The sequence below is a fragment of the Catharus ustulatus genome (assembly GCF_009819885.2).
Source record: "Catharus ustulatus isolate bCatUst1 chromosome Z unlocalized genomic scaffold, bCatUst1.pri.v2 scaffold_26_arrow_ctg1, whole genome shotgun sequence".
Taxonomy (NCBI): domain Eukaryota; kingdom Metazoa; phylum Chordata; class Aves; order Passeriformes; family Turdidae; genus Catharus; species Catharus ustulatus.
In genome coordinates this window covers 757,855-785,754 of record NW_024879445.1, presented here as the reverse complement: position 1 = coordinate 785,754, position 27,900 = coordinate 757,855, and the positions used below count along the sequence as shown (strand labels likewise).

The 27,900-nt window shown below is 44.8% G+C and overlaps 1 protein-coding gene across 4 annotated transcripts in view; it reads right to left on the bottom strand.

Annotated features, from left to right (window-relative positions):
* RASGRF2 (Ras protein specific guanine nucleotide releasing factor 2) overlaps window positions 1-27,900 on the bottom strand; it is a 110,860-nt gene that overhangs the window by 34,278 nt on the left and 48,682 nt on the right. Inside the window, exons 10-17 of one of the 4 annotated variants that reach the window (XM_033086459.1) lie at window positions 26,854-27,014; window positions 25,762-25,852; window positions 23,996-24,132; window positions 21,295-21,377; window positions 18,690-18,938; window positions 16,222-16,610; window positions 4,676-4,801; window positions 3,342-3,431 (exon numbers count right to left, since the gene is read on the bottom strand). In XM_033086459.1, coding sequence (XP_032942350.1) covers window positions 3,342-3,431; window positions 4,676-4,801; window positions 16,222-16,610; window positions 18,690-18,938; window positions 21,295-21,377; window positions 23,996-24,132; window positions 25,762-25,852; window positions 26,854-27,014 — 1,326 coding nt within the window. The remainder of the gene's footprint in view (window positions 1-3,341; window positions 3,432-4,675; window positions 4,802-16,221; window positions 16,611-18,689; window positions 18,939-21,294; window positions 21,378-23,995; window positions 24,133-25,761; window positions 25,853-26,853; window positions 27,015-27,900) is intronic. The other 3 variants (XM_033086460.1, XM_033086461.1, XM_033086462.1) reach the window with 3 other exon arrangements.

The following is a 27,900-nucleotide window of genomic DNA, read 5'->3' as shown; positions in this document are numbered from 1 at the left end:
ATGACATGTAAAAGACAGAACCCACTCTATTTATCCCTACTGTGATTATTGTCATCCATACAGGCCCCAAGCTGTGCACCTGGGGTGCCTGATTTAACTCTCTCTACTTTCACTTTGTGTTTTTTTATCTTTATCATACTGTTAAAGGAAACTAGGATGCAAGTTTTCTCAAAGAGAACAGAAAAAAAAAAGACATTTAGGATAAGTAGAGATTAATATTTAACCAAGCAGATTAATTAAACAATATAAAAGCAGCACAGCTTGGTTGGCATCATCAAAGCAGCTAACTGTAAAATAATTGGAAATAACAGCAATAAAATCAGTAAGTTAAAAAGCACCTGCAGAAAGGCATGAGAAGCTGAATCATGGTGATTTAGAGAAAGGTTTCAGTCACAGTTCAGGCCCAGCACAGGCAGGGCTCCCCTGGGTGCTCACCTGCAGAGAGGTGCAGCCAATGTTCATCCCCTGAGAGCTGCCCAGCTTTGAATACTCATCAGTTCATAAAGTTATCATTGCATGGGGACAGCCACGCTGAAATGCTGTGGCCAGAGCTCTCCACAGAAGGTATCTGCATGTCCTTCGTGGCTGGTTCTGAGAGTGTCTGTGAGTCTTGCTGTTACCCTGCTTGTCCCAGTGCAGCCCAGTCAGAACTGGGAGGTGGAAGGGGAGAAGAGCTCAGGCCTCATAGCCCAGGAAAACAGAATAAAACAACCAGCAGTGAACCCCAAAGATCCCCAAAATAAAATAAATAACTAAATAAACTAATACATAAAAACACAAAACAGCCAGAACGCTTCAGGGACCAGTGAGGACAGAAGACACACAGTGACTTGCACCTCCCAAAATATTCCCCCACAGCCTCCAGGTGATTCCAGCTGCTGGTTCTGTTCTGCTTTCCTGCTCTGATAACCTCCAATGACCCCTGCTTGCAGGTAACCCAGGTGAGTCTGCTCCCTTTGGAGTGTCCCTCAGCAGAACTCACTGAGCTTCCACTGATTGCACCAAGAGTCACAAACTCCTGCTCATTCTGAAACCTGGAAAACCATCTGATGTGTCCTACATCTTGCACCAGAAAAGGCAGGCAATCATAGAATTATAGAATTTCTAGGGCTGGAAAGGAGCTGAGTGCCCACACTGCCATGTTCACAACTGCTGCTCCCTGCCCTGCACCCAGCCTCCTGCAGAACCTCATCAACCCTCTCTTCTCCAAGCCTCACCTGCACAGAAGGCATTTCACACCTCACCTCATCCTTGGCTGCAAGCTCCCAACCTTTTCCAGCTCTCACTCCCTCACCCCAGTCAGGATTGTGCACACCCTCCAGTGTTTGTGCAAATTCTGCATTTGTACCGTGGCATTATAATAATCTTCCCTGCTCCTTGCCATACAATTCCTGATGTTTTCTTCACCTTTCTGGCTCCTGCTGAGCACCAGGATCATTTCAGGAGGTGTCCTGTTCTCATTCCCCAGTCCTGAGCCAGTCCTTCCAGGTGCAGAGCTCAGACTGTTTTGCCTCGTGTGCATCACTTGGTATTAATCAACACTTGGGATTTCATCTGCCAGTCTACTCATGCTCCACGTGGGAGTGTTGTAAATGACACACATCGCTGTGTCTGCAGCAGGGAAGCCAAGGAATGGCTGAACAGAAAGCAAAAAAAACCCCACCAGTGTCACCCACTGCCCAGAACTGATTCACTGACTGGTCGTGTCCATCCTACAAAACAAACTGCGCCAGAAACCACTGGGAAAAAGAAAGGCAATATTTCAAAATCTCACAGTCAGGATTAGCACAGACATGGCAAATAAATAAAATCTGGTTTGGCCAAATTTGAACTCAGTGACTCTGCAAGTTTAGAACTACCTCTGCCATGAATAATTGCCCCAGGTTATGATTCCATGGTGTGAGGTCTGGTTTGCAACCTTCAGTTTTCCACCATTGCAGGTGGGCACTGGATTACTCTTATTTACCCCTGAGACTCAAAACCACACATTTTCTTGTCAAATCTGCTGCACAGCCTTCTGTTTTTCGTATCACTTGGGAGAATGACCTTTAATGTAGAGCTTGCTTAAACAGCAACACGAAAAAGAACTTACAAATGTTAGGAATGTTGTTTTTCCCTTTCAACATTCCCAAGCCTTGATGCTCTTTCTAATGAATGCATAATTGAAGATTGCATTTCTCTCATACCTCAGTATTATGAGTATTGAAAAGCAGTGATTTTAACAAAACAAAAGCAGTACTTTTTAAATTGATTTAGCTCCTGGTGGAAACCCAGTATTTTTCATCCCTACTTTGCTTTCTAAACAAGATTTGGAGTGCCCATCCCTGGAGGTGTCCCAAAAATTCCTAGGGGTGGCACTCAGAGCTCTGGACAAGGTGGGGATGGGGCACAGGCTGATGATCTGGGAGGGATTTTACAGGCTAAATGAGTCTCTGATAAAGTTTCCACCACTGAACATCACTGTCTTGCAATCTAAAGACCATGGGAAGAACACAAGACTAAGAGGAGCAGTGATCCCTGCTCATGCAGGAATTATTTTCTCCTGATGTCTTCTCACCCACCAGAGCTCTAGACACAGTGGACACAAAATCCACTGAGATCCACAGGGACAATTTACTGTGTTACACAGATTTTCACAGGTGATTCTGAGACTGGGGTTTTCCAAGCCATTTCTTGGCATTCCAGAGGAAAAGACCCAAGTCTGAGTTTACAGCTGGATTGTGCTTTGTCACACAGAATCAAAATAAATTGTGGATTTGAGCATGTCAAGCCAAAGGGAATTTGATTTTTTAGACTTCAAAAAAATTGTTGTTTACTTGCAACATGACCTATGAGAGGACCCTGTCAGTGGAAGAAATCAATATGTCAAAGGGTACACAGCAAGATAAGCAGCACATTCAAAACTTAAATCAAGTATTTTATGGTGCACTAAATGCCTTCAGTCAGTGGCTGCTTTCCAAGGAATATACAGTACACACTCACAACAGGTAAAACTGCATACCACCATTGGACATAGAAAATATAATTTTTAAAAAATTGAAATCCTAAATTGCAAGTGAATTTTTAAAAATCCAAATAAGAAAGATATTATCTAGATGGTTAGAAGATTATATACAGGACAATCTTCCAGTAATAGTCTGGATTAGAAATATTAAGAAACCAACCAATAGAGTTGGAAAAGATCCTTAAAAATACCCAGCTCCTTAAAAATCCACTTTCCACTAGACCAGGCTGCTCCAAGGCCCCATCTCTGACCTGAGCATTTTCTCAGGAGAACACAGAGGTGTGTTCTGGAGCAATGTCCACCCCTTGGGACCCTGAGTGCCCAGCACAGCCCTCACCTGGCGGGCTCCCGTGCCCAGCTGCAGCCGTGGCGATGGCAAAAGCAGAGGCAGGAGACACCGAGCAGTGGCTGTTGTCAGCAGTCTGCACTGTAAAGGGGAAAGACAGGAAAAAATCAACCCCTGGAAACCTTTTATCTATCAACAACAAGACTCAGAATCTTCAGTAATGTTTGTAACTTGGTGAGCGTTGTATTTATTAAGAGTCAGATTATTTTCTGAGAAAGAGAAGTATCATAATCATATTTATCATATAATCATGTCTGCTTATATTTCCACGTTGGTATAACTAATGTTGCTATAGAAAAAACAGCTAAGACACTGCCAAGGTGAGGAACAAGATACTAACCAAATAGGAGGGGGGGGAAAAAACCAGAGAGATGCAGAAAAACAGTAGCATAGAAAATAAAGATTTTGTTAGAGAATTAAGCATATTCACCATCACTGGATTCACTTGTTTTCCCTGGTCACTGCCCAGGATGAGCAGAGTTCTGCAGATTTTATCAAACTTTCTCTACAGGGAGTGCTGTGAGCATTGTAACTAACACTCAGGTAATTTAACACTGCCCACAGTTTCCAGAACCCAAGTCTTGCCTTCTTGCCACAAACGTGCCCAAATCACAGAAAATTGCTACTGGCTTAAACCTAAACTGTTCTGGCAACTTATTACCCAGGTGAGAAGACTCTGCTCTGCTGTTGTTTTAGTCCCAGGTATGAAACACCTGCCCAGAAACCTGGCGTGCAGGAGCTGGCAGCATTTTAAATCTTCATGGACACGGCTCCCAGCCCTGCTAATGATTTCAAAGAGCCACGTGAGAGCTATTTGAGGAGCTCCAGCTCTCAATTTTCCTCTTCAATTGAGCAGCTTTTTCGAATTTTGGAATGAATAATGCGAGAACCATCTGTAAATGTTCAGTGTTACACAAAGAAGCAGACACAGTCACTCCCCATTGACAACAATGGGTGTTGTGTGTTTCACGGTTGCAGATGGTGCCCAAAATACGTCCCCTCATCAGCTGAAAAAAAAATATGTCAGAGTCTGGAGAGTTCTGTGAGAACAGGACTGAGTCAATATTAGTCCTGAACTTGGGCACATCCTGCTTGAGCTATTTCAGAGCACTGAATCACGCTGAAGTCTCAACACGCTTCCAACGCCTCATTATTGCTGCTCAAACTCAACACGCGCACCTCACATTTTAATGGCTTGTTTTTTCACTTTGAACACCTGAGAAACACGGAAAATACAAGCAAACTGGGTGGTTCAGACAGTGGTTGGTTTCTGTAGGGATCAGAGGGCAGTGGCCAAGCTCTGGAGGGCCTGGCAGGGCTCTCACCTCCCTGGCGGTAGCGAAGGTGGCGCGGCGTCGAGGGCGACCTGCACGGGGACAACTCCGCGGTGTCCGCCACCGAGGTGCTCTCAGGGATGGTCCTGTCCACTGACACGGATTCCAGAACTGCTGCTTTAAAAGAGAACAAATGTCAGCACTGATGGTCACGCACCGTTCGGTTTACAGCTGCTTCAAACAGCGCCGCTCCCGTAACTGGCCGCGAGGTTTTGGCATTAACTCAGCAAGAATTATCCCCTGGATGCAGTTAAAGGGGAGGGAAAGTCTTGTACCAATTACACAAAAGCTCATAAATAAAGAACCTGGTGAAAACCAGCGAGTTGTCAGTTTGAAAGCATTTGGGTAGAACTGCATTTTCAGTCAGGAGAATAGGCAGCGACATGCACACATAATAAGGGTGCTTGAACTCTTAGGTGTTCTGTGACCTGGGGAAAATAATCCCTGTTGAATAACAAAGTGTAATCAAAACCTGTCCAATAAAATTGCCCACCAGCACTGGAGAGCAGACTAGTCCACAATGGAGTTCTTTAATCAGAAATATTTTTAAAAGGAATGGGATAAACACTACCTCCAAAATAAGGGAAAACAAGCTGATAAAATACATCCCGCACTTGATGTGGATGACAGCTCTGCCTGCAGCATAAGCATTGTGTATATAATGCTAAATATAAACAAAAACTTTGGAAAACAACAATTTTGAAAGCAAACAACTTTCCAAGTAGGCAAAGAGGGTGAAAATCCCAGCCTGTAAATGGACAAGTGTCATAGAGAACAGCAATCACCATAATGATACGACCTGGAAACAGAATTTGTGCAGTTGTACCTGACTGAGAGAAAGCCAGAGCTGGTTTTTTGGAACTCTGGCAGTATCAGAGCAACAGAACTACCCATTTCCATCCCCCTTATGATATTCCTTTTTAAACTTACTCATCTTTCTCAACATGCTGCGTGCAGCTGGGCAACAAAAGGGCTGCAGGACAGAGCTCTCTACGTGCAAACTCCTCCAGACAGACTGCAAGCTGTTCAGCAGGAGATCCCCAGAGGGGTGGGAGACTGCACTGACAGCAGTTCAGCATTTTTATGGGCTTCTGGCCACTTCCAAATGTTCCTCATGTTGTCCAGGTAACGCTTCCAGCTTTGGCAGACCACAGTGAGAAATGAGAGTAACTCTCCAGCAGTGGTCACTGCCTACACTTGGGCAGAACAGCCTGCTCTTTACCAGTTCACTTCACAATGTCTAGAAAGAATCCTACAGGTAAGACAGCAGTTACCTCCCTGCAATTAATTTTAATGCACATTAAAATGTATATTTATATTTTGGGATATGCTGCGCTGTCATCACGTTGGTTTGAATATGGCTAAAGAAGAATTAGCTCAACTTTGCACAGAAAAAACTCTTTTATTTATAGATATATAAATAAATAGTCTGTTATGCAATTACTGTAAAAACAGGCACCATACTGGATATAAAATATCCATGATTATGCACAACACCTAACCAGCATGTTTTGAAAGCATAAAGCATGAACAAAGATCACAGAATTGTGGAATACCCTGAGCTGGAAGGGACCTGCAGGACCATCAGTGCCACCCCTGTCCCTGCACAGACACCCCAAAATCCCACCCTGGGCATCCCTGGCAGTGCTGCCCAAACTCTCCTGGAGCTCTGGGGCTGTGCCCATTCCCTCGGGAGCACCCTCTGGGGAAGAACCTTTCCCTAAAATCCAACTCAACCCTGCTCTGACCCAATTTCAGGCCATTCCCTGGGTCCTGTCCCTGTCACGGGGAGCAGAGAAGGGACTGTCCCTTGGGATGAGCTCTGCCCTCAGGCTCCTCTGTTCCAGCTGAGCACACCAATCACTGCTGCAGACCCTTTACTCACCCCATTTCTCTCTTTCAGACACCCTATAACAGCTTTAGCTCTTTGTGATACCGTGGGTACCCCCCAGGACAGGGATGTCCCTCCTGGCTCCAGGACATGGACCAGGACCTCAGATCCCATCCCACAGCTGTTCCCCAGCCCCTCCACAGAGCCAGGGGTGCCCACCCCAGGTGCAGAACCCCTCTTGTTAAACACAGCTGTGATTTCCCACCCCTCATCTGCTGAGCTCTGCCCTCCAGGGAGGTGACAGCTCCTCCCTATTTAAAACTTACTCAGTACTCCTCAGAGTGCAGTGTCCAGGCTGCTGATGGAGATGTTGAGGAGCACAGGGCTGGGGACAGAGCCCTGGAAGCCCAGCAGTGACCACTGCCAGCCTGGTGTCACCCCAGCCACTGCCACCCTCTGTGCCCACCCCACCAGCACATTACCCACAACGGTTTTTATCCACCTGTGGGCTGGACAGCTTGTCCAGATGGATCCTGGGAGAGACTGCATCAAAAGCTCTGATGGAGTCCAAAAGGATCACATTGCTGCCTGTCCTGGGTCACCCAGGTGTGTCACCCTGTCACAGGAGCTCAGGTGTGACCAGCAGGACCTGTCCCTTGTGAAGCTGGGCTGACCCACTGCTGAATGCCTGTTTGCCCAGCTGGCAGGGAAAAGACAATGATTATTTTGTAAAATCACTGCCCCGTGGAACTGCATAATGGGGATCACGTTAAACATCAACCCAGAAGGGGAGCAGGAGAAAAGACCTCCATCTCCAAAATAATGAACTACATTGGTTGTGCCGACTCAGCTCCAGATTTGGGAAAGAAACACTGAGCTCCAGGGGTGGCCAAGTGTCACTTCAGGGCTGACAGCCACCAGAGACCACTGCACAGAGCCCTGAGGCAGACAAACTCATGTGAGAAGGGGAGGAACACACCTTGATGACTTTGGAGAATGACTATTATGATGTGTGTTTGTTCTGGGAAAACCTTTCCTGTGATCAGAATGCACAAAATTCCAGAGGAGACAGCCCCTCGTGCCTCCAGCTGGATGAAGAATGCCTGCTGCTGCATGCTGCACTGCCCTCAGGGAGGTTTTCTCCACCTCTCAGTAACACAATGCCTCCAGGTGTCTTTCTGTACCTCCCAGAATAATTTTCTCTGTGACCTTACCAGGCACTGAAGTGAGACTGACGGACCTGTGGTTTCCAGGATCACCCTTCCTGTGCTTTTTGAAAAGTGGGACAATGTTAACCACTCAACTGGGACCTCTCCAGATTTCGAAGACCATTCAAATATTGAGAGAAGCCTCACAATGACATCAGCCAGCTCTTTGAGTACTCTCAGATTAATCCTACCACTCCCCGTGGATTTCTAGGCATCCAGCTGGTGCAGCAGATCCCTGCAACTTCAGAATCAACTGTAAGTTTATTGTTCTCAAGCCATGGCCATTCAGGTCAGGGCAGTGGGACTCACTTAGAACATGCTGAAGAGAGCTAAGGAAAACAATAAATATCCCTGTCTTGTCAAATTCCCTATTTGTGAGGTGACCACCCTCATTCTGGAATGGGCCAATGTAATTTCTGCACTGTTCTTTGCCAGTGTATTTTAAAATCCTCTTTTTATCATCCCCCCCACCCCCAAATTCTGGCAAGTTTCAACTCTAGTTAAACTGCAAAAATTTTCTCCCTGCAGAGCACCATCTCTATGTTCTTACCATATCACCCAACCTTCTCCTGCTGGGCATACACCTTCCTTTTCTGCTTTACCTCCAAAAGAAGATCCCTGCTCAACCAAGCCAGCCTTCTGTCTCATCTGTTTGACTTTCAACATTTTGGAGTAGCCTCTTCCTGTGCCCTTAGGATATGATGCTCTAATGGACCCCAGCACCTTTGGAAGAATTTTCCCAGAGATCATGATTGCTATTTCCCTGAGCAGCCTTAAAGTCTGCTCTACTCATGTCCAAGGTTGAAAATTTTCTGACACTTCTCCTCCTTGCAACAGAGATTTTAAACTCAATCACTTTGTGGATGTGGTAGCAAAGGTAGAAGTCATGTCATTCATGCAATCCTCTGTTAACAAACAGCAAATAAAGCAGGGCATCTTTCCCTGTCAGCTCTCCTAGTACTTGGATGTGAAGTTGTCATCCAGGTGTTTCAGTCATCTTCTAGCCTGGATTGTACCAACTGAGTGATGCTCCCAGTTGTTTTCTAACAGAAATCCCAGAAGGACAAGGGCAGGTGACTGGGACACATCCCTTAGTTCCATTGGTGTTATCATCCAGATATAGATCTGTGCTAGACTGTCACAGAGACATCTGCATCCTTCCACTGCCCATAGATATATGCTAGACTGCCACAGAGACATCTGCATCCTTCCACTGCCCATAGATCTGTGCTAGACTGCCACAGAGACATCTGCATCCTTCCAGTGCCCATAGATCTATCCTAGACTGCCACAGAGACATCTGCATCCTTCCAGTGCCCATAGATCTATCCTAGACTGCCACAGAGACATCTGCATCCTTCCAGTGCCCATAGATCTATCCTAGACTGCCACAGAGACATCTGCATCCTTCCAGTGCCCATAGATCTGTGCTAGACTGCCACAGAGACATCTGCATCCTTCCACTGCCCATAGATCTATGCTAGACTGCCACAGAGACATCTGCATCCTTCCAGTGCCCATAGATCTATCCTAGACTCCCACAGAGACATCTGCATCCTTCCACTGCCCACAGATCTATGCTAGACTGCCACAGAGACATCTGCATCCTTCCACTGCCCATAGATCTGTGCTAGACTGCCACAGAGACATCTGCATCCTTCCACTGCCCATAGATCTGTGCTAGACTGCCACAGAGACATCTGCATCCTTCCACTGCCCATAGATCTGTGCTAGACTGCCACAGAGACATCTGCATCCTTCCAGTGCCCATAGATCTGTGCTAGACAGCCACAGAGACATCTGCATCCTTCCACTGCCCATAGATCAATCTAGACTGTCACAGAGACATCTGCATCCTTCCACAGAGACATCTGCATCCTTCCAGTGCCCATACATCTATGCTAGACTGCCACAGAGACATCTGCATCCTTCCACTGCTCATAGATCTGTGCTAGACTGCCACAGAGACATCTGCATCCTTCCACAGAGACATCTGCATCCTTCCACTGCCCACAGATCTGTGCTAGACTGCCACAGAGACATCTGCATCCTTCCAGTGCCCATAGATCTATGCTAGACTGCCACAGAGACATCTGCATCCTTCCAGTGCCCATAGATCTGTGCTAGACTGCCACAGAGACATCTGCATCCTTCCAGTGCCCATAGATCTATGCTAGACTGCCACAGAGACATCTGCATCCTTCCACTGCCCATAGATCTGTGCTAGACTGCCACAGAGACATCTGCATCCTTCCAGTGCCCATAGATCTATGCTAGACTGCCACAGAGACATCTGCATCCTTCCACAGAGACATCTGCATCCTTCCAGTGCCCATAGATCTGTGCTAGACAGCCACAGAGACATCTGCATCCTTCCAGTGCACATAGATCTGTGCTAGACTGCCACAGAGACATCTGCATCCTTCCACAGAGACATCTGCATCCTTCCAGTGCATAGATCTGTGCTAGACTGCCACAGAGACATCTGCATCCTTCCAGTGCCCATAGATCTGTGCTAGACTGCCACAGAGACATCTGCATCCTTCCACTGCCCATAGATCTATGCTAGACTGCCACAGAGACATCTGCATCCTTCCACTGCCCATAGATCTATGCTAGACTGTCACAGAGACATCTGCATCCTTCCAGTGCCCATAGATCTGTGCTAGACTGCCACAGAGACATCTGCATCCTTCCAGTGCCCATAGATCTATGCTAGACTGTCACAGAGACATCTGCATCCTTCCACTGCCCATAGATCTGTGCTAGACTGCCAGAGACATCTGCATCCTTCCACTGCCCATAGATCTGTGCTAGACTGCCACAGAGACATCTGCATCCTTCCACAGAGACATCTGCATCCTTCCACTGCCCACAGATCTGTGCTAGACTCCCACAGAGACATCTGCATCCTTCCAGTGCCCATAGATCTGTGCTAGACTCCCACAGAGACATCTGCATCCTTCCAGTGCCCATAGATCTGTGCTAGACTGTCACAGAGACATCTGCATCCTTCCACTGCATAGATCTATGCTAGACTGCCACAGAGACATCTGCATCCTTCCACTGCATAAATCTGTGCTAGACTGCCACAGAGACATCTGCATCCTTCCACTGCCCATAGATCTGTGCTAGACTGTCACAGAGACATCTGCATCCTTCCACTGCCCATAGATCTGTGCTAGACTCCCACAGAGACATCTGCATCCTTCCACTGCCCATAGATCTGTGCTAGACTGTCACAGAGACATCTGCATCCTTCCACTGCCCATAGATCTGTGCTAGACTGTCACAGAGACATCTGCATCCTTCCACTGCCCATAGATCTGTGCTAGACTGTCACAGAGACATCTGCATCCTTCCAGTGCCCATAGATCTGTGCTAGACTGCCACAGAGACATCTGCATCCTTCCAGTGCCCATAGATCTGTGCTAGACTGCCACAGAGACATCTGCATCCTTCCAGTGCCCATAGATCTGTGCTAGACTGCCACAGAGACATCTGCATCCTTCCAGTGCCCATAGATCTGTGCTAGACTGCCACAGAGACATCTGCATCCTTCCACAGAGACATCTGCATCCTTCCACTGCCCACAGATCTGTGCTAGACTGCCACAGAGACATCTGCATCCTTCCACTGCCCATAGATCTGTGCTAGACTGCCACAGAGACATCTGCATCCTTCCAGTGCCCATAGATCTATGCTAGACTGCCACAGAGACATCTGCATCCTTCCACAGAGACATCTGCATCCTTCCACTGCCCATAGATCTGTGCTAGACTGCCACAGACACATCTGCATCCTTCCACAGAGACATCTGCATCCTTCCACTGCCCATAGATCTGTGCTAGACTGCCACAGAGACATCTGCATCCTTACAGTGCCCATAGATCTGTGCTAGACTGCCACAGAGACATCTGCATCCTTCCAGTGCCCATAGATCTGTGCTAGACTGCCACAGAGACATCTGCATCCTTCCACTGCCCATAGATCTGTGCTAGACTGCCACAGAGACATCTGCATCCTTCCACAGAGACATCTGCATCCTTCCAGTGCCCATACATCTATGCTAGACTGCCACAGAGACATCTGCATCCTTCCACTGCTCATAGATCTGTGCTAGACTGCCACAGAGACATCTGCATCCTTCCACAGAGACATCTGCATCCTTCCACTGCCCACAGATCTGTGCTAGACTGCCACAGAGACATCTGCATCCTTCCAGTGCCCATAGATCTATGCTAGACTGCCACAGAGACATCTGCATCCTTCCAGTGCCCATAGATCTGTGCTAGACTGCCACAGAGACATCTGCATCCTTCCAGTGCCCATAGATCTATGCTAGACTGCCACAGAGACATCTGCATCCTTCCACTGCCCATAGATCTGTGCTAGACTGCCACAGAGACATCTGCATCCTTCCAGTGCCCATAGATCTATGCTAGACTGCCACAGAGACATCTGCATCCTTCCACAGAGACATCTGCATCCTTCCAGTGCCCATAGATCTGTGCTAGACAGCCACAGAGACATCTGCATCCTTCCAGTGCACATAGATCTGTGCTAGACTGCCACAGAGACATCTGCATCCTTCCACAGAGACATCTGCATCCTTCCAGTGCATAGATCTGTGCTAGACTGCCACAGAGACATCTGCATCCTTCCAGTGCCCATAGATCTGTGCTAGACTGCCACAGAGACATCTGCATCCTTCCACTGCCCATAGATCTATGCTAGACTGCCACAGAGACATCTGCATCCTTCCACTGCCCATAGATCTATGCTAGACTGTCACAGAGACATCTGCATCCTTCCAGTGCCCATAGATCTGTGCTAGACTGCCACAGAGACATCTGCATCCTTCCAGTGCCCATAGATCTATGCTAGACTGTCACAGAGACATCTGCATCCTTCCACTGCCCATAGATCTGTGCTAGACTGCCAGAGACATCTGCATCCTTCCACTGCCCATAGATCTGTGCTAGACTGCCACAGAGACATCTGCATCCTTCCACAGAGACATCTGCATCCTTCCACTGCCCACAGATCTGTGCTAGACTCCCACAGAGACATCTGCATCCTTCCAGTGCCCATAGATCTGTGCTAGACTCCCACAGAGACATCTGCATCCTTCCAGTGCCCATAGATCTGTGCTAGACTGTCACAGAGACATCTGCATCCTTCCACTGCATAGATCTATGCTAGACTGCCACAGAGACATCTGCATCCTTCCACTGCATAAATCTGTGCTAGACTGCCACAGAGACATCTGCATCCTTCCACTGCCCATAGATCTGTGCTAGACTGTCACAGAGACATCTGCATCCTTCCACTGCCCATAGATCTGTGCTAGACTCCCACAGAGACATCTGCATCCTTCCACTGCCCATAGATCTGTGCTAGACTGTCACAGAGACATCTGCATCCTTCCACTGCCCATAGATCTGTGCTAGACTGTCACAGAGACATCTGCATCCTTCCACTGCCCATAGATCTGTGCTAGACTGTCACAGAGACATCTGCATCCTTCCAGTGCCCATAGATCTGTGCTAGACTGCCACAGAGACATCTGCATCCTTCCAGTGCCCATAGATCTGTGCTAGACTGCCACAGAGACATCTGCATCCTTCCAGTGCCCATAGATCTGTGCTAGACTGCCACAGAGACATCTGCATCCTTCCAGTGCCCATAGATCTGTGCTAGACTGCCACAGAGACATCTGCATCCTTCCACAGAGACATCTGCATCCTTCCACTGCCCACAGATCTGTGCTAGACTGCCACAGAGACATCTGCATCCTTCCACTGCCCATAGATCTGTGCTAGACTGCCACAGAGACATCTGCATCCTTCCAGTGCCCATAGATCTATGCTAGACTGCCACAGAGACATCTGCATCCTTCCACAGAGACATCTGCATCCTTCCACTGCCCATAGATCTGTGCTAGACTGCCACAGACACATCTGCATCCTTCCACAGAGACATCTGCATCCTTCCACTGCCCATAGATCTGTGCTAGACTGCCACAGAGACATCTGCATCCTTACAGTGCCCATAGATCTGTGCTAGACTGCCACAGAGACATCTGCATCCTTCCAGTGCCCATAGATCTGTGCTAGACTGCCACAGAGACATCTGCATCCTTCCACTGCCCATAGATCTGTGCTAGACTGCCACAGAGACATCTGCATCCTTCCACTGCCCATAGATCTGTGCTAGACTGCCACAGAGACATCTGCATCCTTCCAGTGCCCATAGATCTGTGCTAGACTGCCACAGAGACATCTGCATCCTTCCAGTGCCCATAGATCTGTGCTAGACTGTCACAGAGCCATCTGCATCCTTCCAGTGCCCATAGATCTGTGCTAGACTGCCACAGAGACATCTGCATCCTTCCAGTGCCCACAGATCTGTGCTAGACTGCCACAGAGACATCTGCATCCTTCCAGTGCCCACAGATCTGTGCTAGACTGCCACAGAGACATCTGCATCCTTTGGTGCATCACTCCACTGCCTCTCACTTCTCAGTTTTATCCCCTTCCCCCCTCCAAACTAGTTTAAAGCTCTCTCAACAAGTCCTCCTAGTTCCTATGCTAGAAACCTTTTTCCCCTCTCAGAGGTGCATCTCATCAAGTGTCAGCAGATCAGGTGCTGTACAGACCATCTCATGGTCAAAAAAAAAAACATTTTTCTGATGACACCAGCCCCTGCTCTCGAAAGGCAGACTCCTAGAATGCTACAGTGGATAACTTGCCTGTTGAAAAGGGATTTCTTGTTAAACAATAGGCAACATTCTGTAAAAACAATCCCTCAGCATAATGAAACATCTAATTTATTAGCAGGCCACTGCTAATTCATCAGTAGGGAGCTGACATGAGTTTTCAATAGTATTTGTCTTACTTTGTATTTGGTAATCCTTTTCTTCTTTCCTCTCATTAATTTCTTATACTAGCAACTAAAATTGAACTACATTTTGCTCAGATTTACAGATCAAATTCCTCAGACTACAAGCCAGGCCATGTACAACCATTTTTAAATATTAATTTTAGGAATAAAAAAAAAAAATTAAATTGCATCATTTTCTGTTTAGTGTAACAACAATAAAAAAAGATTGTTGCAAACTTCTATCCCAGTTCAGAAGATCATTCTTCTGTCCTCAAAGGAAAAATAATGCCCACTTCTGTTTTCTATGAGACTGGAGCTACTTTATTGCCTTGCCATCTATAACTGCAATGCTCCCAACCCTAGATACCCAGAGTGAGGTTTTTTCAACCAACTGCAGCCCTCTGGAAGTAAAACCTACTCCATGGTGCCTTACTGAACCCAGAGAGGAAACAGGCATTTGCTCAGGAGCAATTAATCTATTTTAGACCTGTTCCTTCTGGAGGGATAACCAGGTGACATTCACACCACCTGGTAAAAATGTCACCAGTGTAGTGAGCACATCACAGGCATTATTTATTTGGATTAGTGAAGAAATCTTCCTGGAAAACCAGCCCTTTATGCAAACATGTTAAAACTGTTAGATCTTTCTTTTTAACTTAATATTTCACTTCCTGTAGTACACAGTGCAACTCAAAAATCTCTCAACTCAGCAAACACAAAATATTCTCTTCTGCCTTTCCCCTTCACACTGCACTGAAGTGAAAATCGACAAGGTGCTGTGGGTTGGGATGAGGTGAGCTTTGGGGGTCCCTTCCCACGCAGACCATTCTGTGATCCTATGACTTTGCCATGCTGCTGCTCCTGGGAAGAGGCAGCAAAGAGCTGGGAAGAGAGAGGACACCACAACCTCGAGCAGAGGAGCAGCAGAGAGGCAGGGCTGTCCCCCTCTGTGCCACAGGCAGCTGGTGCAGACATGGCACACATAACCCAGGGGCTGGAAGGCTCAGCAAGGGTCACCTCGGGCCCCAAAAGGGCTCAGGCTCCTGATGAGAATCAACATCTCAGTCTGGAGAGCAGATGTGGGAAGAGATAAAGGAAATACTCTTGACTGCTTTACAAACTATAAAAGATACACCAGTTAGCAGAGAGGCAGAAGTCTCCTACACCTCAAAGTGCAGGTTGGAGAGCTCTCCCTGTAGGGTGGACATGGATTTTAGGGTTACTTCCCTGGGGATTGAGGGAAAGGATCTCCATGTGTGCCCCAACAGCTGGACAGACAGATCCATTGAATCCTAAGTTATATTATTTCTTCTCTAGCTGTAACAGTGAGAGGTACTTTAACCTCCTGCTGTATACACCTGCTAGAAGTTTCTTTTTGTCCTTATTCCTGTGTAGTATTAGTTTAGGTCTTATGGCTGTTAGTTTAGTGTCTATTAAATAAATAATCCATTCTGCAATAGACCAAATCAGCCATTATTAAAGATATTGTGAACGAGAGGGGATTTTTGGGGTGCTGGCCTGCTGCAGAGACCTGGGCAAAGCGCAGGCACTCCCCTAAACCGCCCAGATCCATGAACAGCCAGCACCACCAGCAGGCTGGGTTGCAGGGGTACCTCTGCGGATGCTCCTCCTGAGCTTGTTGCACAGGTCCAGGCGTGGGTTCTCCAGGCTGTCCTCGGCCGAGCCCGGGCTCTGCTCGGGGGACGACAGCCCCCGGCTCAGGTCCAGCGGCGCCTTGCTGCCCGTGGGCGGTGGGGACGTGGCCGGGCTGTAGCTTGAGGTAGGGCTGCTGGCCACAGATGATGCTGAGAGGTCGAGGGCGCCGATCCTGGAGTTGAGCGGGGAGGTCAGGGAGAGTTTTCGGGTCCTGGCAGGTGAGGAGGTCCTGGAGAGCGACAGGGGAGGGGGAGAGGAGAACTTGCGGCAGAGATGGGGCGACTTCCCGTCAGCCAGGTACTCCCCTCGGTTGTTCTGGCTGGTGGCAAAGAACAGCTCCAAAGACCTGAGAGGCAGAAACACAGAAAGAGCAACGCGGTGGGAATCAGGGGGAAAAAGCAGTGTGAGTTTTCCCAAACCACTCAAAGGAAAGGAGAAGGGAAAGAATTAATAACAAAGTTTAACACATGGTGCACAGGAGTGCGTGAGGAATGTGATGTTTTTTGGTAAAAGAGGTGTTGTTTTCCTTGTACCAATAAGCCTTTCCTTGGTTCTGCGAATTAGTCTATAAAAAAGTGTTTACTTCTGCAATGAATTGCTTCCTCTGCTTTCTGGAGGAAGCCTGTGTTGCTGTGTTCTTCCACCACTCCCCAGCCTTACAGCAAGAGTGGCTCAGGTAGATTTAAGTGAAAACTCCTACATTTTGAGTAAATCTGCATGGCACTACAAAATCTGTGTGACACTGAGTCCTCAATGCTTGGGCACACAGCTGAGACAGACCCTCCTTTAAACTGATGTCCTGTTTACACTAATGTTATAAATAACTCTGTAGCTGTTGGTTTTTGCTATTATGTACTGATTTTTGCAAATTATTATTAATAACAATGAATTTGATATCACACAGTTTGTAATCACCTTTTAACTCCTACAATATACTATAATTTGTCAGCTTTTGTGGCCAATGCCCTGGCCCATGTAGCTTAAATATTGGTGTGATAAACACATATTATAGCTTAGGCTTTGGCAAAATATTAAAATAGAGACTAGGTGTTGTGCATTGTAATGTTAAATGTTTTAATTTGTGTAACTAACTCACAATGGTAAGAATAACTCAGATAATTTTGTGAAATAGCTGTGTTGATTTGATGTACTAGTGGAGTATCTTATCTGAATGATAACATCAAAAAGAACCAAGAAAACGAAATACTGAAAGAAAGAATGCAAGGAGGAATCCACTACTGACCCTCTGGCTATCAAAAACTGTCAAGCCATAAAACAGAGGCTTTGTGAAGAAACAAAATATAATTATTTCATCTACAGTTCTTTAAGAGGATGGATCAAGGTCAAAACAAGCAAAAGAACTCCCTGAACATGTAAACTCAAATGAGTGTTTCACTATGTCATTGTCTAGGCTTGCAGTGCAGGATGTACCAGCAGTGTAAATTCTGTCACCATCAGTTAAACCAGGTGGGGCAGTGATCCTGATCCCTGTGGGATATCTCCTGTTCATGGCCAGCTGTTAAACCAGCTGGGGCAGTGTTCTTTATCTCTCCACAGCCCATCCTCCCTCCAGGAGATCTCTCCTGTTCATGGCCACTGAGTCCCAGGGCATGGCTGATAAAATTCCATCATCCCATGGGGAGATGCTGCACCCAGGGGAGGAGCCAAGCATTTCCTACCCTGATCAAATCTGAGATTTGGAACATCAGAGCAGCCTTTCCCACTGGATCCCAGAGGAAAACCAGACCCTTCCACATCATCCCTGGAGCTTGGGAGGAAACTGCACCTTGTACAGGAGCACTGCTCCAGCTGAGCCACATCTGTCACTGCAGGAGGATGCAGCCACCATGGAATGGGACTGCTGCCAACACCCTGCCTGACGGGTGTCAGGCTGTACTCTGACTGTGTCAGGGTTTGGGGTTTGTTCTTTGTAGTGCTGTATTTCTATTTTAATTTCCCTAGTAAAGAACTGTTATTCCTAATTCCCTTATCTTTGCCTGAGAGCTCCTTAATTTTAAAACTATAATAATTTGGAGGGAGGGGGTTTACATTGTCCATTTCAAGAGAGGCTCCTGCCTTTCTTAACAAACACCTGTCCTCCAAACCAGGACAGTCATGAATATGCATTTAACTAATATAATGAAAAAGTATATAAGAAAGTCGTTTTAAACTAACATCTGTGCTTCTGTCAGTTTGCCAAGCACCCAATGCTATTTACTGCCCTTTTTAACCTTTATCAAACTTCTAAAATTTTTAAAGACAGCTGTTTCTCACAGCAAGAACCCTTCCCTTAGATTATTCACAAGCAGAAAACAACGAGGACAAACAACAGAACAAACAACGGCCGAGGCTGTGGCATCGCTCCTGGAACCCGGTGACAGAAAGGTGACAGAAAGGTGACAGAAAGGTGGCACCCCCTGCCCACCTGACGGGGATGGAGGTGAAGGGCCGCCTGTAGATGTCGGAGAGCTTCTCCAGCACGACAGCAGCGGTGGTGAAGATGCGGTAGGTGTGCAGGAAGGTGTTGAGGAAGTCGATGCTCAGGAAGCGCAGGTCCGTCAGCCGCTCCAGCAGCCGCTCCACGCTGGCGTAGCGGATCTGGGGCACCTTGCACGAGTTCAGCGTCTTGCTGAAGCAAATGTCAATGTCATCCCTGTGAAGACGGGCGTCAGATCTGCACAAAAGTAAAATTTAAAATGCTTTATTAATGAGTGATTGTGGCTAAGGCGATGCCTTAAGTTTTAGCTTTCACGTTTTTCAGATTCTGTCCTGCAAAAGTGTTCCAGGTTCTCTCCCAGCTCAGGCACACACAACAATTCCTTTTCCAGCCCCAGAACCAAGGACACGCTGCAGCTCCAGCCCCAAAAAGTGCAAACAGGGAATGGAGGAGACAAGCTGGGAGGGTGGGACTGCAGAGCCTGGGGCTGGGATTGGACAATGAACCCAAACTGATAAAAGTGTGAAACTCCTGACTGGGATCCAGCTTGGGTGGAGTTCTGCGCTCTTGCACTGCCCAAGATGAATCCTTGGAAAGGCTTTTATTAAATCCCTGCTTTATTCCCTTAACTCTGCCAGCCCCTGCTCCAGGGAGCCTCTCCAGGCATATAGAGAGTGGTACCCCTATAGCTGCTCCTGTCGACATAAAAGCAGCAAATATTTATGCACTATTGTGTTTCATCAGCACAAGGAAATGCTTAATTTGTTCTGATACCTGCTTCCATAACCAAGGGAACTTAAATTTTATTTTTGGAAAATGCTTTACACTTCAAAGCCTAAGAAATAATTACTTATGCTTAAATTTCTGAAATTGAAGGGGTGGCAGAACTGTCCCCTCCTGCCTCTTTCAGGCTATTGTGGCTCATAGGTCACAGTATTAGTAAAATCCCACTATGGAATAATTTATTGCAATATTTTCTGCTGATATCAAGCTTTATCTAAAATAAAGTAATGGATCCTGAAAAAAAACCCAGTAAAATTAACCATTTAGCTAGGTTTAAGGCTTACTTGCAAATTAACACCTGCCTTCAGCTCCAAAAATAACTTTTTTTTTTAAAAGAGGAAAAAGGGAACAGCACGAAACATCTCAAATTTCAAAGCAGAAACCAAGAAGAATATTTGTTTTAGTGAAAAAAACAAAAACAACCAATTTTTTCTTGGACATCCAAAAAAAGAATCATTTACATAACCCTGTCCCTAATGGGGGGCTTTTCCCTCAAATTCTGTTTTGCTTAATTTGTTTAATTACTATTTGCCTAATTAATTATTTGTAAATAAACAGGATGAATACATAGTAAAGGATCTTGCAATATACCCCAACTTTTTCTTAAAAAAACATTGGATTTTTCTCTGAAGATCAGGATATTACACATGACTGCACAGTGTATTACATAAAAGAACAACAAAAAAATCTTGTTTCTTAAACTGTTCCTCTAAAAAGTGGCATTTTTGGTTTATATCATCCAATGACATCTGACTCTGGAAGTCAAACTGTGCTGCAAACCAGGCAAGTGAAATTTAAGAAGGACAACCCCAAATTTGTGTTTGTTGTGAGGGCCCTGTGTGTTCTTTAGAATTAATATTCCTTTCTGTTGGCACTGGGAATGAGGTCCTGCTGTACTTTGAAAGGGGACAGATGTACTTTTAAAACTCAGCAGGTGCCAGAAGTCTTTATGCACCCAAGAGTTCTGGGAATAAAGCTGAAGACAAATAAAATGCCTTATTTCCAGGGATCAAAGGTATTTGTCCTAACAGTGCATTCCCAGATGTTTTCTCTCTCTTCCTTCTAAGCACAAAGAGAGGAGAGGAAACAGTTACAGAAGAAGCATTTGAGAAACCAAGAGGTGTGACAGATAATAGTGAGAAAGGAAATAGTTTTATGTCTATCCCTATGTTTCATTCACTTATAAATTCATTGGATACTAATTAGTGAAACTCATTTTTACATAAAATAAAATAAAATTGAGGTATGTAGAAGATCCAAGTTGTGTTGAAAATTTGGAATCATATACTGAAAATATCTCACTATAAACAAAAAACACTTATTACAATATCTGAGGGAATCCAGAGGTAAAAAATGATGCTACTTTGATGTGATCAGTTAAAATCATGAGAGCAAAGAATTTTTAACAGAAATAACAACAATACAGAGAACAAAAACTTTGTCCAGTATAACAAAATACCTTTGGAAATGCTCCTTGTCTGCAGTCACATAAATTCTGAAGAAATTTTTCAAATTCTCCAATAAAATTATGAGATTACAAGGAAAAGCTAACTGAGAACAAAATTGTTCATCTGAGGCATAAGTGAAGCCAACCCAGAAAAAACACAAGTTGTGATCCACCACTCTGAGTGATCCCTACAATGCCAAGAAAGGGATTTGGAAATATGTTTTGGGATATAGAATCAGCTCCATTCAACCAAAATGGGAGAAAAAAAACATTGAAAGGTTTGAATTTTCTAAACACACTTTCTCTTGTTAAAATTTTTATTGAAGAATCACAACAATCTATTTTGCTCTCTGTTGCACTTACTTGATCATGTGTGGCACTGTGACTTTGGAGTTTTCTTCAAACACTATTGTCATTAATCCATTGCACCTTATGTTATCAATGCACTGTGAAAATAAACATTGAAAACTGTTAAAATTGAAAAACATTTCTCATATCCCTATAAGACTGAAGCACAGCTCTTGCAGGGTATGGGCTGATTAAGACAAGGTGTTTTCTCAAATGAAAAGCAGGGATGCAGGAATTGGAGTGGACATGCTTTGCCTCTCAGGGTATTCCATTCACAACCTTTTTTTTTTCTCCACATGATTAAGTATTTTGAGTTGGAAGTGATATTTCCTTTGAAGCTCCTTTGAAAGGGAACAAAACTCATTATTTCTAGTATTTCCTGAAAGAGTGCAGGCTTGAGAAATCCAGACCACAAGAAAGCCAGGATGCTTTATACTCCAGGGGTACAGTAATACCTTAACCTTTACCCTGTGCAAAACTCCAGAAGGGAATATAAAAAGCTTCCAGAAACACACTTGTGAAAACAAATTCAAGTGGTGCTCCTTGTGAAACAGCTGTGAGGAAACTGTCCAAGCTGTTCCCTGCAAACTCTTGTACAAATGTTTCGGGCTGGGAGCTGGGAGGGATTTCCATGTGCACTTCCATGTATTTCAGAGGAGCCCAAAGAAGGGAACGGAGCTGGGAAGGGGCTGGAGAATTCCTGAGGGAGCTGGGAAGGGGCTCAGCCTGCAGAAAAGGAGGCTCAGGGGGGAATTTCTGGCTCTGCACAGCTCCCTGCCAGGAGGGGACACAGGGAGGGGATTTGGGATCTGGGAACAGGGACAGGGACAGGAGCAGAGGGAACAGCTCAGGGTGGGCAGGGCAGGCTCAGGGATTTTTTCCAGCAGGAATCTCCCCATGGAAAGGGTGCTCAGGGATCGGAACTGCCCAGGGAGGGTTGGATCCCCATCCCTGGAGGTGTCCAGGAATTCCTGGAGGTGGCACTGAGAGCTCTGGGCTGGGGACAAGGTGGGGATGGGGAAAAATTGGGGCTTGATGGGCTGGGAGGGATTTTCCAGCCTAAATGATCCTGGGATTCTGGGATAACACAGCACTGCAAGCCTGGCCCCTGGAATTCACAGGACTCAGATTTTTATGGTCTGCAACAAGTGCCTGCTACCAAACCCTACAGAGCTCTTCTCTTGATAATAATTCCTACTTTTATTCATACATCCATATACACAAATACTTATATGTATGGACAATCTCCTTACATCAGTAAAAGGAGCTTCAAAAATTATCACACACATTTATCCTGACTTCAAAAATGCACGTAGCCTTCAGGCTTTGGACCATTTCACTGCAGAGCAGTGATTGATACTGGGTTGCTCAGACCTGATAATCACAGGTTTCTTCAGGTTTAAATTACTTCTGTAGCTATAAATGTAAAATATCATCCATGTAGTTTTATGTGGGCTTCAATTCAGGATTTTAAGACCATTTGGAAAGTGCAGCTGCAATAATTCACAGTATGATTTTCTCAAATCACTATCTAAAAGCAGTGAGAAAGACATTTAATAGAAATACTTATATTTCTCCTATTTGACCTTGAAATGCTACAAAGAAGCCCTTAGCACCAATCATGGTATCAGACAACCCTAAAATTATTATAATTTAGACTAAAAATGGACTTAGTCCTGTTCTTAAACGGTCTTTCTGTGCCAGGAAAAACTCCAATAACTTTACATGTCAATGGGACAACATAACTCCCAAATAATCTGTTTTGCAAAAAATTCTTCAACCTGGTCTGTCTGTAAGACCAAGTTGCAGCTCATACTGTGTTTTGAGATACTTATTTTCCTATTTTTGTTCTTTCAAAAATGTTAATCCAGCACAAAGTAAGGCAGAATTCTTATTTTTAAGCAATTTCTGCTCATTATGATGATGATTCATCTGGAGATGTTGCCAGCAACGATGGCAACTTTGGAAATGCATGACATTCATGCTGATACTCCTCTAATCAGCTATTTCTCTCTAAATTAATAGAGGATAGGACCTGAATTCAGAACGACGAGAGATCTATGTTCTTGTTCATTGCATAAACAAAACACAAATAGCCTTGATTTAGCTCTGGTTAACTGGAAGTTCAGGTTTCTTTTTTGATTGCATTCAGCTTCTTTCCACAAATAGGTTATGACGAAGTTTGTCTATTATGTTTTTAACCAAAAGCTATTAAAAAAAAAAAAACTTATCCCTGACATTTAAAAGTTTTTAAATACCCTTTTTGTTCATTCACGACATAGACGGTTCCTGCACACTGTCAGAATGCTCAGCAATTATTTATAATGTTTTGTTAGTATTCATTTTTGATGGAAAAAAGAGTTTATCCCATTTTCTTACTTCATTATTGATGTGATATATTATCATTTTCACGCTAGGACTCTCAGGTGGTTTTTGATCTGTACGAAAATCATGAATAAACCAGTACTACCCTTCTTCTTAAATCAAAATATGTATCGGCATGGGCTCTCCTTTGACATAAAAATGCTTACCACTAGGTTTGAATAAATTTTTAAACTTATCCCCATCCCTGCTTTTGAGAAACGCACTTCCCTGGTGACTCAAACGCACGGATTTGGAGAACAGGCAGCACTAGGGGGTTTTCCATCCACGACACAGCCAATTTAAGATACTCAGGCTGGTTTCCAGGAGCACAGGTGAAGGGGGGCCCCAGTACCTGGCTGATGTCACTGGTCCAAGCAGCTTTCTCCTGCCGGGACGGCGCCAGAAGCACAACAGTGAAGGGAGGAGCATCCGTGGGCTCCACTATGAGCTTGAAATCCAGGTGTCCAAACACCTGCCCAGAGCCTTTTGCTTTACAACCAGAGAGGGAGGAAAAAAGTCACAATGTGAAATGCCAGAGTATAAGATGGAGAAAGCAGTGGTTTCATTTACAGTGGAAATGGGTTTAAAACATCTTCCTGATACAGATCAAATTCAGTCAGGTACCCAGCAACTCATTCTGTTGTTCACATGTGCCAAGCACAGAAATGCTGGGATTTGCTATTCAGGATAAAGTTTCTTTTAACACGATTATAAGCCGCACCTGATTATAAGCCGCATGTTACAACACAGAGTGTGATAAAAGGTATCTGTTCTATCACCATCTGTTGAGGGTGGGGCAGTGATCCTGATCTCTGTGGGAGATATTCTGCTAATGGGCATCCATTGAAACCAGGCAGGGCATTGTTCTTTATCTTTTCACAACCCATCCTTCCTCCAGCCAGTCATTTTCTGCTCATGGCCATTGAGTCCCACTGTGGGACTGATAAAATTACTGCATCCCATTGGGAGTTGCTCCAGCCAGGGGGAAGAGCCCAACATTTCTTACCAAGATAAAAACAGAGGTTTTGGGACACTAAGGGAGCCCCTTTCTCCACTGGACTCCAGAGGAAAACCGGATTTCTCCACATCCCCACTGGAGCTCCGGAGGGAAACTGCACCTTGTACAGGAGCACTGCTCCAGCTGAGCCACATCTGTCACTGCAGGAGGATGCAGCCACCATGGGATGGGACTGCTGCCAACACCCTGCCTGACGGGTGTCAGGCTGTACTCTGACTGTGTCAGGGTTTGGGGTTTGTTCTTTGTAGTGCTGTATTTCTATTTCAATTTCCCTAGTAAAGAACTGTTATTCCTATTCCCATATCTTTGCCTGAGAGCCCCTTGATTTCAAAATTATAATAATTTGGAGGGAGGGGGTTTACATTCTCCATTTCAAAGAGAAGCTCCTGCCTTTCTCAGCAGACACCTGTCCTCCAAACTAAAACAGCAACTTTTCATTCTTTGTCCATATATCAGCCACACCTGATTATAAGCCGCACTTTGGGTTCAGACCAAAATTTTAGTCAAAATAGTGCGGCTTGTAATCGTAAAATTACTGTAATGAAACCACTTTCACAAATCAAGTGCAAAACTTGACAAACTGCAGGATGAAAGCCAAAATAAGTAACAGCACAATCAGCCTGACATTGTATTTTGTAATTCCATTTCAACAAGCTTGCAGCCCAGACTTGTGGGGAGCCCAAGACAAAAAACTTCCCATTAATTCTTCCAAATCACTCAACCCCCATGAATTTCAGAAAACTAATTACCTGTTACTTAGTTATGGCTTTTTTCCTTTTAATTTTTGTTAGAGTTTTTTATTTTTATTTTATTTTCCAAGATGCTCTGGGTGAACTTGAATACAAAAGTCAGTGAATAATTTGTCCCATTTCTCCAGCCAGCCCTCTTGAAAATCCAGTAAGGGGTGTTAACAGCAGGAACAAATACAACAAAACAATCCCCACACTCCAGCCAGCATGTCCATTATTGGAACAGCCATTCTACTGATTCAGTTTTACACTGTATTCTACAGGATTCACAAAAACATATCTATTTGCTCTTATTTTAAAAAAGAAAAAAAAAAAGGGTACTAATTTTAGGAAACTAGAAACTGTACTTACTACTGACAGCTGAATTTAACTTACAATCATCGTCACTCGCTTCTGTCTCCTCGACCAGTGTGCATTCTATTAGAGACAGAACACCTCCTGTCTGTGGAGACAAAGCACATCTCACACAAATGTTATTTATTCCCATTTGTCATGAGTTTTTTTAAATGTTGACATGCCTTACTCTAACATTTTACATTACTCAGAGCTCTAAGGAAGACACATCCATTTCATTATGCACATTTTTTTCCCCTTAAAGAACTAAGCCCAAACAGATTAAATGCTTTTCTTAACCCAACATATCAACAGTTCAATGCACAAAACTTTCTCCACTTTTGCCACACTGCAATTTATGGCACACACAGATGTTTTCACAAGTTCCAGAAAAGGTAACTAGAACTTCATCCTCTGAATTTAAGTGAAATACATACAAGGTTTTTTAAAGGTTCCATTAGACACTATTTATTTTGCATAAGTACTTGAACTATTCAAGAGGTGCAAAATGAGAAAGCACATAAAGCTTAATAACCTCTTGGCATGCCAAATTAAAATTCCATTCAATATAATCCACTCCTTGAACTACCAACATCTCTTTACCCACAAGGCAGCACCACGAAAGCCTGATTCTCAATAAATGTAACTAGATTGTTCTTAGATGACATTTTATTTTAAGAGAACATGCTGTTCAGGAAAACAGAATTGACTTTGAAAATTAATTTTATTAGAGCTCTGGAAAATGTTCTTTGGCAATTCTGCAGGGTTGTACTGACTGATTTATGCACTGCAAACTGACTTAAATTCAGCGCTACATACACTGAATTTATTCACTACTTCAAACAAATAGATGCATCAATGCCTTGTTTCTAAATCCCCAGTTTACTAGAATTAACTGGGTATAAAAAATAAAAAATAAAAATGAAAATAGGCTGAATTCTATTTTTTGCAATGAAAAGACAAAAGCAGCTAAACATTGTGCACCACCCCACTTTTGTTCACAACCACTAATGCAAAGCTCAGGTGAAAGCCATGAAACAGTAAAATGCTGACAGTTCACCAATGATGTGCTTTCATTTTGCAAATAAAATCATAATACAAAGCCCATACCTTAAGAAGATGCAGTTTTCCTCCTGAACTTCTTGTACAAATTAAGAAGTGCTTTGTAAACAAGAAGCATTGCCTTTCTCCTTCTTTCTTCAAGGACAGCGAGCCCAGGCGAACCTTACTGAGCTTCCCCCTCTCAACTGAGGGGACCTGGATAAGGGAACCTGGAAATGGAGGTGCAAAATTTACTGTACTACAGTAATATTTAGTAGGCAGTGCTCAAGTTGTTAATTCATTCAATACCATTACATTAATTAACACAGCTCTTCATTCCAGTATCAATGTGTATCAGCGTCTCCTTCAGGCACGAGTCAGTCCCTTTTTACTGCACAAATTCCTTTTTTTTCTTATCCCAAATAGACTCAAGTACTGTCTAGACTTGTGAACAAGGCAGGATTAGATCCAGGGGTGGTTAGGCAATTAAACACCCTGAGAGGCCACTGATGAGGAGATGTGGCTGAACAGCAAACACCACTTTGACAGCCACTACACCTGCAGAACACAAGGCACCTCCAAACCAGGGAATGGAAAGGACATGGAAAAGCTCTTTTTGATGGAAAAGAGTCTGTGTGTGTGCCCATGTGTGCAGGAGAGATGGAAATGAAGCACATTTCTTCATATCTTGTCCTGCATAGCTGTCAGTGCTCCACAGCTCATCTGAAATGTGTTACCAGCAGAACGCTGCCGAACTAAATTGAACCTGCTTACATAACTCTGAATCCTGCTTTGCAGAGCCCCAGGCTGGGGACAGCTCTGCTCCTCTGCTGTTTCACATCTCAGTCTGTGACCAACTTCTCCAGATTGATCCCACCATGTGTATCACCTCCAAATTTGGAGCAGGAGTTAAATTTGGTGGTGAAGTGCAACTCCTCTGTAGATTAAACAGAAAGATTCCTGCTGTACAACTTGCTGTTAGCAGACAGGGCAGCCAAGAGACCTCCTAGTCTCATTCCCACACATCTCTCCTCACTATTACCTTTACACTGGCTCGTGTCTTGTTGCAATACAGTTAAACCAGAAGGAAAATAGAGGAGCAAGGTCACGAAGCAC